General features: G+C 45.1%; 1 protein-coding gene across 3 annotated transcripts in view; it reads right to left on the bottom strand.

Annotated features, from left to right (window-relative positions):
• Window positions 1-13,049, bottom strand: part of SNTA1 (syntrophin alpha 1) — a 385,016-nt gene that overhangs the window by 110,838 nt on the left and 261,129 nt on the right. For all 3 annotated transcript variants that reach the window (XM_069652132.1, XM_069652133.1, XM_069652134.1), the window contains exon 5: window positions 7,409-7,539. In XM_069652132.1, coding sequence (XP_069508233.1) covers window positions 7,409-7,539 — 131 coding nt within the window. The remainder of the gene's footprint in view (window positions 1-7,408; window positions 7,540-13,049) is intronic.

Raw genomic sequence — 13,049 nt, 5'->3', positions numbered from 1 at the left:
GTGTAGAAATCTGAGCCTACACTTTCCACAAGAAGTGGGCGAGTATCCTTGAAAAAGTATCCATTCTTCCTCGTGCAAGAGAATCCTTATCTATGAGAATCTAGGTTTCTTTTTTGAGGACTCGGTGACACTGGGTCTACAAATCAATACAGTCCTGAGCAGCAGCATCTTTCAGCTCACTTTTTTGGACTCGCCCGCCATCATACAAACACATTTTTAAAAAACTAATGATCCAACAAAGTCGTCATTAATTACGAGCTGCTGTTCGCTAGTAGCCCCTATGCTGGTCTTCCTACTCATCCCATCAAACTTTAGCGTGTTCACAAAGCAGCCGTCAAGAGCTGTGTGGAGGCTTGCAAAGCAGGACTGTGGTTAGCAGTGAAAGAAAGAATTCACTAAAAGCTAGTATTGCCAACTGAGCACCGATTTACACCGTCACCGGTCACTACTCCAATGCGCTTCATGCAGTCACTCAACTGCCGATTAAGATCTTCCCCCGTTCAAACTCGAAAGGTAAATGGGAAGGAGGTTTGCAGTTCATGTCTCAACTCTGAAACAGCCTCCCTTAGTTCTCTTTGCAACATAATGTCTAAGAGGACTCGAGGCAAAATTCAAAACTATGCTTTTTTGAGTTGGTGCAATAAAAACATCACCAACAGACCCAACTTGAAAGTAGTATGCACAATACAAATATGGCATATATTACATATAGGATTGTATAGGCACTGGGCTTAACCAAGTCACCACAAAGTGACTATGCTAACAATGGGCTCTTACAAAATACCAACCAATAAATCAAAGTGCACAGTCCAAGAGATCTTTTCATAATACGCACTGTATCAATGACCTCAGATGGCAGGCTTTAAAGAAACATTTGCTGAATTCCCCATAGCACCTGTAATAGAAGAAAACATGCAGCTACTATTATCCACCCCCTCCATCCTGGTAGAATAACCAGAGTACCCCTATGCCACATTAGGCAAATGAAATCCTAGGTTCTTTGCACATGCTCGGAAAAATCGATTACAAGAAAGAGGAAAGCCAATATAGAGTACTTAAACACTTGAGTCAAACCCTATGGTAATCAGTAGACGTTGTTGAATGGTTATGGAAGCTAAATGAATTACAAAAGGCAAAATCGTAGTAGTGCTGGGAAGCGAGGGCGATCGTTCTAGGACTCCAAGAGGTTTCGAATGCGGCAAAGGCCCAAGTCTGTGATGTAGATGTCTCGGAGAGTATAGGAGGGGGGCGCCAAAAGAAGCTGCATTAGGGGGTAGATCACAGCGAAACTGGGTGTGTATCGTGTACTAGACCTAGAACGCCATGTTGGAGAATAGCAGCCATCTTTTCATTGAGGCCTGGCTTTTTGCTACAGCCACGATGGTAGTCCCAAACACAGAAAATATGGGAGCGTGTTGCAGCCTGGGCGGTAGTGGGGACGTCCAAATTCCCAAGGATCCATAATCCTTTCATTGTTTTATATTGTTAGCACATGTAATCAAGAAATAATGCGCCCAGCAAGGCCATGAGGGGGCCAAGAGCTCCCTGCAGGCAGTTATCCCACGAGAAGGAGGGCATGAGCCTCCGACCTAGTTTGGCCCAAGACCTAAGCTATAGTGACCAAATGTCCCCATCCCAAGACCCTAACATTCCAGAATACCAGCCAGCCCAAGACCCCAGACCATAAAATTGTTCGAACACCCATCACAACAGAATACGGAAGGACCCTGTTATTTATGCTTACAAGGTGCCAGTGAGGGGAAAAGTAACATTTAACGTCCAGGTTGGGAAGGCCTGGCACGGCGCTGACGCACCTGGGATCGAATTGGGGTTTGTAAGGTAACATGAGCTCGAATGTAGCCTCTGCGCCCATGTCTGCAGTACTATGTGCACATTAGGCCGCTGATAGGGCATGCTACGAATTGCACTTTTAATTGCCAATTATCAAGCCTGGCACCCGATGACGCAACGAGAAGAGCCCCATGTAGAAGAAGAGGGACAGGAGAAGCTGGGACCAATGACCTGGCACCCCATATGGAGCAGGCCGCGTATGTATAGGGTCACACCGACGTGGATGTGTACCTATGTAATGTACGTCAGTAATGACTCTTTTCGCTGCCGTCCATGTTAGTTTTGTTAGGGCGCTCCATGGCAGAAGAGTCCTTTGCTATCGCGTACTTGACTTTTATGAGATTAAACCTTGTTCTCCCTTGAAGAGGTGTGCTGGGCCCATTTTCCTAGTGGATTGTATTTTTTCCTGGTGTGAACGTTGAGGGGCTTCTCTTCAGTAGAATACTTTGCATTCGTGATTTCTTAAAGAATGTGAGGTAGATCGCCCCCCTCCCCGCCCACGCCATGCCAGCAGACGGTATTATTGCTTGTTGTTGTTGGCAATTCTCAGTCTGTAAGAAGAAACCTGCGTCAAGTTCGGGAAAAACTATTTCTAAGGAAGAAAGGCAAATGAAGAGTCTAAGCCAGCAGGTGGCAGTATTGTCCATGGGGAAGATGGAAAAAGACTAAATTGTATACAACCACTGTACTCGAGCAGCAGACTTCTACCGATTCGGCACACCCCATTTCGGCGCTGGCAGATCGGCACAGGCCTGGTTTGGCACAGGCCTGGTTTGGCGCGGCCTGTTAGGCACGACCAGTCCGGCGCTGGCATCTTTTGGCGTGGCAGCAGCTATCTCAAACCCTGTGGCCTGCAAGGATGCGAAACCGAAGAGCAAACCACAATCAGTTTCAGCTGCACCAGTTAAGGTGGCAATAAACAGCGGTCGTAAAGCTTAGCAGTATAAGCAACTGGTGCAGAAGAAATTGATAAGAGCTTTATGGACATGCAGTCACACAGCCCTGCAGACCTGGGTTTGCGACAGCCCTAATTCCAAATTTATTTTTTGATTTTTATTAAAAGTGCACTTTTAAAAGTGCAATGTTAATTAAAATTGCAGCAAAGAGGCAGCGCCAAACAGGCCGCGGCAAACCGGCTCATGTGGCTTAACGCCTATGGCAAATAGGCCCGTGCTGAACTGGCGGCGCCAACACGTTCTGCTCCATTCCGATTATGGATGCGTCCTGACTTAGTAAACTGCAATTCAATACTAAAGGCAGTTTTTAAGCAAAATGGTGGCATTGTACAAACTACTAACATGTGACCCCAAGCAGGCGGAGCTCGCTTTCATACCACAAACACTGCCCCACTGCACAACCACGCCCTACCCCATATACATTTTAGCCGCTTTGCGCGTGTATCTCCCTTGAGCTTTCTTCCCATTATCCTTCTTTCTAGCTCTGCTGTCAATCATCAAACATTCCAGATGTACTTGTTTTCTTTTAGACCACCTCTATGCTCCCGTTGCTGAATGTATTTCCTTCCATTCGTTTCCCTTTCTCTGTTTAATGGCCACTCGTTCACACCCCCCCCCCCCTTCTATCACGTTTTCTTACTGTGTTCCTTCTAGATGTCATTGTTTCTCCAATTTGCGTTCACTTTTACAATTTTCAAGTTCTTTTCCTTTCCTTCTAGCCTCTAAACTCGTCCTTTGTATTGCGGCTGCTCTTCCCGCCCCTCAGACACCACTTCTCCTCCACCCCTTCCCTTTAGTCCTAGGTTGCTTCTGTTGCAACCATCTTAACCCATTTAGCGTTTGAGCACCCCCACAGCCTCTCCCGCTCCCTGCTCTCCTCACCTCTTAAACCTAGCAAGCCTCTCTGGGGGGGGGGGGGGGGGGCAGGGGGGGGTCTAACCGTCACACTTTGCCAGGCTCCATTCAAGTTAAGTTACATTTTTACTGGCACATTTTTACTGACACAGGTTTTGTTAAAGGTTCTGGTTCCATAGAGCTCTGGCGGATCTGTAAAGCAAGCGGATAAGGGCGGGGGGGGGGGGGGGGGAGGGGGGCGGGGGGGAGGTGGTGAGTTAGAAGGACTGAGCGAAGGAAGAACAGAGCAAGAGAGCTGCAATGTGCTGTTGGCAACTTCAGTGCGGTTGACACTGTTCGCCGAGTGTAGGTGTTTTTCGGCTGGTAGCAGTCATGTGCTGTTGTGCAAGGCTGTGTGTGGGGTTCCATGTAATGTCCCTGCAAAAATATCGCCATGCAAAAAAAAAAAAAAAAAAAAAAAAAAAAAAAAAAAAAAAAATCGCAGAGAAATGGCCGTTTTTTGTGGGGACATTATTTTTTTTCTTCATGGGGAGCGGGGGACCCCCCCCCCGCAACCCCCGCTGCCCCTGTCCCCATATATATGGTCACCCAAATAATATCGCCACGACTTTTTCCCGGCGATATTATTTACGGCGACCATATATATGGGGCTAATATTACATGATACTGTGTGTGGTTTGTTTCATTGCTGTGGTGTAGTAAAGTGCGTGCAGTTTGTTGTGCTGCAGAGGTATGGTTGTGTTTAGTTCGGAGTTTGAGATGTGTATGCAGAAGGATGAGTTTTTTTTAGTAGGGTTGGTTAGTGGCGGTACCCTAACCTACACCGTCTGTTTTGATGGACTGTGGCCCGTATTCCTTCCCCTGTCGTATATTCTGGTGTGCTACACTTACCAGTCTTATTTTGTGTGCCAAATAGTGGGTCCGCAATGGGCTAGATTTTCCCCTCTAGTATAATTCTGACGTGCGTTTGGGATGGTACATTAACAAAGTCTAAGCTACTGCATGTAAAATGGAACGTGGAGTGACATTGCAACAGAAAGGTCCCAGCAGGCTTCTCTGCCCGATTGTTAATTGCCTTTGCAGCGTCACTTGCCACTCTGCACCCCTGGCAGCTGCCCAGTTCGTCCGCCCCTACAAATGGCCCGTTTAATACCTATGAACGTTCTATACCTTTTGCATACGTCTGATGTATTCCCCTCATACTAGAGCAAGACAGTTCTAATCGCAACTATCCACAAAAGAACAACACAAACTAAATGTCAATCAAACATAAAACAAGCAAGACCTAACAAAGCGCCACCTCTAAGGGCAACCACAATGCCCCAAGCCACGGGCATCCCTGTCTGGGCCTGTCCAGGCTTTGACAGGGCCATGGTCCCGTCACCAATTATGCTGGTCTGCACCCGCTACCAATTTGCTGCACATGAAGCACCCCATCGAATTGCCGCTGTCTCCGCAGATCTCAGCCGGCCAAATGACCCACTGTCCGCACTTCTACATGACCGTCCCGTATCTGGGTGCTGCCCCTCTATCAATTAGTTATTTTAGTAATTTTAGAATATGACCTGTTTCGATATGTGTGGTCTGTTTTTATGAACAATTTTTGTACAATAAACACATTTTTTATTTTTGTATTTAAGTTGTGAGGTTTCAATGAGTATACTCACGCGATAAGATGAAAAACGTTGTATTGTAATAAGAGTTGGGTGTGTGTTTATCAATCCTCATGAAGTTCTCCATAGAAGGTTGATACCTTTAGGGATTAGTTAAGAGGTGACAGGATTGTTCTTGTATAGATTATTACGTTATAAGGGGCTTGATCCTGTCCTCCTGTTTAAAAAATAAAACCCTAGTCCTTTTTTAGTATATAGGTTTAATGCTGTACCGCTATCGCAATCTCGAAAGGTAAGCCTTGCTTTTTGCCCCGTCACACGCATCTGCTGTTATGTCATCGGAAATTTCTTACACTTGCTATGAGAATCACCCCTGCCACTAGTGTTTGTTCCTTTCCTTTAAATCCCAGAAGACCAATGGTTAGGGTACTTCAATTTTTATGGCACCAGGGAATGTGGTTAGCCACCATAACGAGAGGCGTAGCTGCATTAAAACGTTTGACTGTGAACTTTCCATCTTGCCCCGGGTTACTGGGGCAAGACCACATCACACAATGAGGCTTTTTTCAACACCAAACATTGTCAGAGTTACTGAGGCCAACGCCCCTCACTCGAGGAAGCCGCCACCAGAAGTGCATCACCTGAGTAATGTTTACCTAGCACTAATTAGTCAGGTGACCCATTAGGGGCATGGACATACATAATTGAATACTCCTAAGAGACAATACAAATTCTTTTTTAGGTAAGTCTGGAACACCACACCGAAAGGCCCTTTAAGTGCTTTTCAATGTCGAGGTGTTCTGTTGAAGCGCACAAAAGTAGCTCTACCGGAGGGAACAGGTTAATGCTAGGATAGTGTCCCATTTGTCTTGTAAGAAGTAATCTGTAACAAACCTCTCATGCTTCACTTAATATGTAGAAATGAAGGTTTATTTTTCTGGAGTGTACAATGTTAATTTTGTATAACACGATCACAATATCTTTAAAAAACGACAAAAATCAAAAAAACCTTCAGGTATTGAACGTCCAGGATGACAAAGAGCCTATGTAGACTCTCAAGCTGAGGGGCTAAGGCTTTCAGTCCCAGTTGAAGCAGCACTGCTTCGGAATAACCTACACATTTCAAATGGTGCATCAAGAGACCATCTGGCCTCAATAATCTAGTTTTCGTGCTCGTTGATGTCTCTCGAACCATTGCATTGTTTAGGCACACTAGACGACCACTTCAAGATCCAATTGCAAAATAGCAAAAAAGAAAGCACTACTAGCAATCACATATAGCTAGAAATAAACACTTGCAATGGTGTACATGTTAACTCTACAAATGGACGTAACAACAACCACGGCACCCACCCTTATGCTTGTCAATTCTCTGATCACTCTTCAAGAAAAAGGAAAACACATTTTGAGTCATCTTTGGCTGAACAGCATCCATAGCATGGAAGCACAAATTAACCCAGTAAGCAGCAGCAGCAGACCACACTACCAATTCTGAACAATTCAAAAGGTCAACTACTAGGGCCATCCATATCAAAACTTAAGCACCTAGTATCTGTCACTCAAATGCAAAAAAGCCTCCATACAACCACAAAATACCAAACAGTCACAGGAGTAGGACAGCCTAAGAATGAATTACATATCAGCAGTTCTACAACTCGATGGGCAACCCACAGAGGATGGGATTACTTATAAACTGGTACTGTTGAGCCCAAAAGCACCCCCACAACAATACAAAATTATAAGTAGTCACCACTACAGCACCCTCAATTTGGGATTAGCAGAGAAATCAAATTATTCAGTCAAATTACTTTCCATTAGGGGGGCTATACTGTTTGTGCTAAAAGATACCTGGGATTTTAGGTTAATTTCAATCAGGCATCAAAAATGCAAAGAATCTACAATGAATGAAGTATCTGCTCTATTTAAGCCATTTCACGCCATTTAACTTCCAAATATTACATTACCTTCCTTGACCGGAGTAGGCTCTCAGTTTAGCAAATAGATACCTGCTCAGTGTCTAGCATACTACAAATGCCTACCTCACAGATTTCATAAAAAGATTTGGTTCAGTTGCCAGTTGGACTTCTAGTAACTTACAAACAGGAAACAAATACACAGGGAATCAAGTCCTACCGAGTGGCGATGAGAGGGTGGCAATGCGTTGGCTTACTCAATGCTTCTCTGTTCTGTGGAAGGCTGTTGTAGAACAAAAGGTCTTTCTCTGTGAGAACCGCCAACGTATTCTTCTTGCCATCATTTGTAAGCTGGAAAAGAAAGCATTTGTTCATTAGAAGACAAATAGGAATAATCTTTGAGAATTTTACTTGTTGAAGGAGGTGGGGTAGCCTACTCAAGAGTTATGAATCATGAATTAACACTGCTTTAGCATCCCAGGTGCTGGCATTGACAGATCAGCCAGAGAAAAGAAGGCAGTGGACAGAGATGAGCAGAGCCATAATGGTTGCAAAGCCCAGAGACTGCCCAAGGCCCCCGCCAAAGGTCCCACAGTCCTCCTAAACATGCCCTACACTAGGTTTTCCATGCTATGAGCATTGGTCACTATCTAGTGGTTGAAAACCGGTTTCTCTCCTATTTTAAGGTAGTACTCTGCAAGGGTGCATAAGCAAACATGCCAACAATTCCCAATCCACTCCGGAGATGCTACTCCAGTCCTCTTTATTCTTTGCATTAATGGACTTTTAGTCCTAGGTTAATAATCCAGGTTCAAGAACACAAATAAAAACCAGGTTTGGACTTTAATCTCACAAAGGTAACGGGGCATGTTGCTCTGAATGCATCCACATATGACGGCACGCTCTCTGGCTTCCACGCCTCTCACAAGGCTCCCTTCAAGAGACGGCAGCTTCAGATTTGATTTTTTGACCCATTCACGTGAAATGAATGTAGAAATATAACATTATAAAAACACTTAATTGCATCTAACACGTAACAAAGATCTATACTTTAAATGTCTAGAGATGTACATAGCTAATATATGCACACAAGCACATTCTAATTAAAAGGGCATGAGGGGAAAGGGACACTAGATTAAACAAAAAAAAGGTGTATAATTCTTTCATGACCGGGGATATTAGGTGGATCACAGGCTAATCTAAGGAACAAGTGGCAAAAAATACTATTGCAGCTTAGTAATGGCCACCCTTAACAGGATTTACAGGCTCTGCATAGATAACTAAGTAGTCTTACTCTAAAATCTCCTTCTGACCAGGATGTTCTGTTATGTTTACTTATATCATGCACCGGTACCACCCAGGGGCAGTCTCCAGTTGCTCACGTGGTTCTGTAATACAGAGGACAGGGTTGGTTGTTGAGGGTAAAGGGATTGGATAGGTCCAGGACCAGGAGAAACTGGCGTCTGTGTGTGTTGGGTGGCAGATGGGTCGATTGCGTGAACTGGCTTGTTGTATCCGTAAGGGCGACGCCCATTGCCTGGGTTGTTTGTCGTATGTGAATGTCTGTTATGTTAGGGGGTGGAGTGCTTGTTTTTTATGTGTACAGTGGCTGGTGTTCAAGGTCATGGTTGTGTGCGCTTGTTTGTTGTCTTCATAGATGGAAAGTCCAGTGCCGGGGATTGTTGTTGAGTGTGCTCGTTATCTTGGGTGTGTGTGTGTGTGTGTGTGTGTATATATAGTTTGGCTTGCCCACAGGCTTTGTATAGTACAAGGGATGTGTGCAGGAGGGGAGCAGGAGTGAAGGGGGTTAGTACGTTGGGTACTCTCAAAAGTTATTCTCTGGGGCTAATCTTCACAATTGTATCTAAATGTGATACATGGAGAAGCTTCACAATTGTATCTAAATGTGATACATGGAGAAGCTTCACAATTGTATCTAAATGTGATGAATAACTAATCTTCACAAATGTAAGGTTGGAGAGTAGGTTCTTATTAAAAAATAAAAAATAAACTGGTCCACCAAAGAATCTGCGGATTATTATTGAGGTGCTGCTGTGTAAATGCACGGACCAAGCTCAAAGTAGCTGCTTTACAAGTGCTGTGTAAAAGAGCATGTGATAAGCAGGTAGCATTTGCTCCTGTGGCCCTTTTTGGACGGGCTCTATGTTGGTGTTCTAATTTATTAGCTAGATTAGGGCATTGCTAATTACATTACCTTTATGCTGTGGGCGACACAATCCAATGAAGACGAGTTCCACTATTGCATTTTCCCCAAACAGTACATAACCTCCCACCCTATAGTACCTACAGATTTCCTGGTGCTTTTGACTGTGGTTCCACGTTTGAACAATCATGTGCTTTTTTAGTTGCTTTGACAAGCATAAGATAAGAGTCAAGTAAGTGCATTAATTTCAGTGAGCATGCTTTTTATGTATTTCAGCCATGGCATCTCAAATACCTTTTCCAAAAGCACTTTCAAGGTATTGTGCAAAGGGCCGCCTTCTCATTTCTCCAGGGGCAAATCCAGTGGAGAACCGGTAAGATGGCTAGATCATCTTCAATGTGTGAGAGGTCAAGTTCCAAATGCACTGAAGACCAGGGTAGACCAAGAGAAAAAAAATTGAAAAAAATCATTCTCACACAGACGTCTTTAGCCTTCCCAGAACCCTACATTTTCATGCCAGACTTTGCGAACGCTGTAGCGTTTCCAAGGTATACTATAATAATTAGGTATGTAGGTTTAGCACTGGACATACCCAGGAAACGACTAACTCCTTCCAGAGTCTGTTTAAAACGATTTGACAGCTTGTTACAGTGGGGAGACAGCAGAGAGTGTAGTAGTAAAGTGTACCCCTAAGTAATTGAATTCGGTCACCAGGAGGATTCTACTAGGCATTACTGGAAACTTTGGCGGACGCCTAGCCCTACCATCATACTACGTTAAGCCCATGTCCTCTACACGCGTCAAGGTCGGTAATTCCATACACCCCTATTTTGGCGATGTCTGCTCCCACTGATGTCAAAGCTGGATACAGTTTGTTGATGTACAACTTAAACATTAGAGGAGCCATCACGCACCCCTGCTGTACTGCAAATCTTTCCGCAAAAAAAAAAAAAAAAACACATCTCCGGCAGCGGCACTCACTTGCATCTACGCTGCGGGAGACTCCAGCAGAACCACAGTACCTCAGAGCCTAGTTGTACCTTTTAAGTGATTTTGTCTGCCACAGCACAGCCAGGTGAGAGCAGTCAGCTCCAGATATCTCAGTTACTGATTGTGATGGATTACCCAGAACGAGCTTGAGATCGGCGGAAAGTGAGCCGGGCATGAAGGAGTGTCTGCCTCAGAAAACACAGGTCATTGTGGCTTCTAGTTTTGTCCGATATGGAAATGGACAGACTGAGGATTGATGGGAGAGCAGCTGGTACTCCAGGAGGAATTTCGTTTCGCTCAAGGAAAGTGGTTGTATAGCGACTGATCTGGAGTGCCAGCTTACTGGCAGCATGCATTCCTTGCCACTCAACTGCAGTAGTTGCCATGGCAGGCAAGGCAGCACATCAAAACAATAAATGGCTGGGCAAAGAAGAACCCCTACCCACTCGAGCAGCAAGATGATAGTGAGCACATACAAAAAGAAGAATGCCTCAGTTGCCGAGACTACAGTTTCCAAAAAAGTAGTGGATCCATGTCCATCAAAACTGAAAAACTCTGTGCCTGGATTTCTGATGGGAGAACATATTTTCGAGGAAACGCAACATCTGGAGTCTTCTGTGGTTATTCTCAAATCAGAACTGGGCAGAATCCAAGCCAAGAATGACAACTTTGAAAACCACCCCAGAGATATCTGCATACTCGACGATTGTGAGATCCCTTCTTTTTCTAACCACTTGAGAGTATAGAGGGGTGGGTCAGACACGGCGCATCTGTGGCCCATCACTGCCAGAATATTTAATTAGCCAGAGATAAAGGGCATCTGCAATTCCAATTGGTTGGCACACAGATATTCGCAGACTATTGTCCAGAGGTACAAGCGTTCCAAAAATACTTCAACTTGAAAACTACTTCAGGAATGTCAGATCCAATCTGCCAGTCTTTTATCAGCAAAATTAAAGATACCCCAACAACAAATCCAACTTGCTCGCCACACCAAACAAGGCGTTGCATTTTTTCAATACCACCATATGTAGGACCAGTCACAATCGTTCAGCTTGCCATAAAATGGGCGTGGTCTGCAACATCATGCCATCCATATCACTCTCTTACAGGATATAATTGGAAATACAGGAAATACATTTTTTTTGCTGCTCTTCATATTCTAGAGGTGTCTTGATCCGAATACGATTTCCAGTACCATTACACATATATATTCCCAACTGGCCAAGTTCATGGATCTAGCAGAGCGGGAGGTTAACTTCTGTGCTCTTAGAAACAATAGGCCAAAGAATCTATCACCCGGCCGTCTCCTATTAATCAGGAAAGGGGCTCCTCGGAGCTCAAAACCATCCGTTGGAATCAAAATGGCTGCCAGTGGTGAGAAGACAGCGTTTGGAGCTCTATTCGGCCTCCAACTAAAATAAGAGGAGCGGACAGAGGGCCTCAGGACAGTGGCAGGAGGTGGCTCACCTGACAGAGGTCCGGCGGTGTGCTTAAGGGGTCAGAGCACCCGCAAGTCGAGGGGGATGGTGTCAGAACTCTGCGTGGAACTGGTGAGGAACGGTCGCTGTTACTAAGCCACAGGGTGGGCTTGCAGTGGCCACAAAGTGTCCAGCAAGGCCCAGGGGATGGAGCGGAGTAACCAGCGAGGCACAGAGGACATAACAGTTGAACCGACAAGTATCCGGCCGGCAGTGCTACAAATGTGGTGAAAGGGAGGTTGAGCACTGCAGAGACCATATGCCTACAAGCCATTACCACTAGGAGAGTCACAGAGGCGAACAACGCCAAAAGGGGTGGTCAGCAAGAATACCCCAATTAGCCCCATGGGGCTGGAAGCAGTGGCCTGGAGGCTTATCAGGGGAAGAGGGATGGTAGTGGATACGGTAGTATCCTGATGAGACTTGATTTGACAGCGAGGAGAGCTGCTTCATCACTCAATCCCTGGCAGTCTATTACAGATCTGGTAAAACAGCTATATACCTTTTGGAGTGAACTTTGATCACATTGGCTGGCCCTTGGTGCCCTGGGCCCCCACTTCGCTGTCCCCTCGATTTAGAGTCCGTGGAAGAGAGGGCGAAGTACCTCAATGCCAAGAGTGAGCTCCAAGGTATTCAGGAGGGCATAACAAAATTAAAGCACAGCTAGAATCTGGGCCTATATACCATCTGTGGGTCCCTAAATTAACTCACAGAGAAGAGGTGCTGGAAGGAACAATAGCATCTCCCCTGGGGGAGGTAGCTGTATTCAATACAATGACAAAATCAGATCTATAACAGGGTCTCAAGGACTTTCAAGAAGTGTTTATGGTATCCTTCCAAGTGCAATTCAAACATTGAAAACAGGCCTGACAGCAGCAGTCACAGGCATTAAGGGGAGATCGCTCACCTGGGGAAAGAACCAACATGTTGGAAAGATCTGCAAGACACTACAGAAGACACTCAGGCGAATAGTGTCCTCTCGGAACATCTGAGAAGAATAGGACACAACTTGGAACTCCAAACTGTGAATTTGTAAAACAGATCTAGGAGGTCCAATATTCATATCCAAAATATGCTGTAAGGGGTTCCAGATAAGGTTCTGAAAATCCATGTCCAGAGCCTATTTGCGGAGAGCCTTGGCACCACGCAGATTGAATCCATTGGCATTGACAGAGTACACAGGACGGGCTGAAAAGGAGATGGACAAATATCTCACCCTAGGGATT

Source organism: Ambystoma mexicanum, chromosome 3p (assembly GCF_040938575.1).
Source record: "Ambystoma mexicanum isolate Mex_15411 chromosome 3p, UKY_AmexF1_1, whole genome shotgun sequence".
NCBI classification, from domain to species: domain Eukaryota; kingdom Metazoa; phylum Chordata; class Amphibia; order Caudata; family Ambystomatidae; genus Ambystoma; species Ambystoma mexicanum.
The sequence above is the reverse complement of the archived record's forward strand: the minus strand, read 5'-3'. Positions and strand labels throughout refer to the sequence as shown.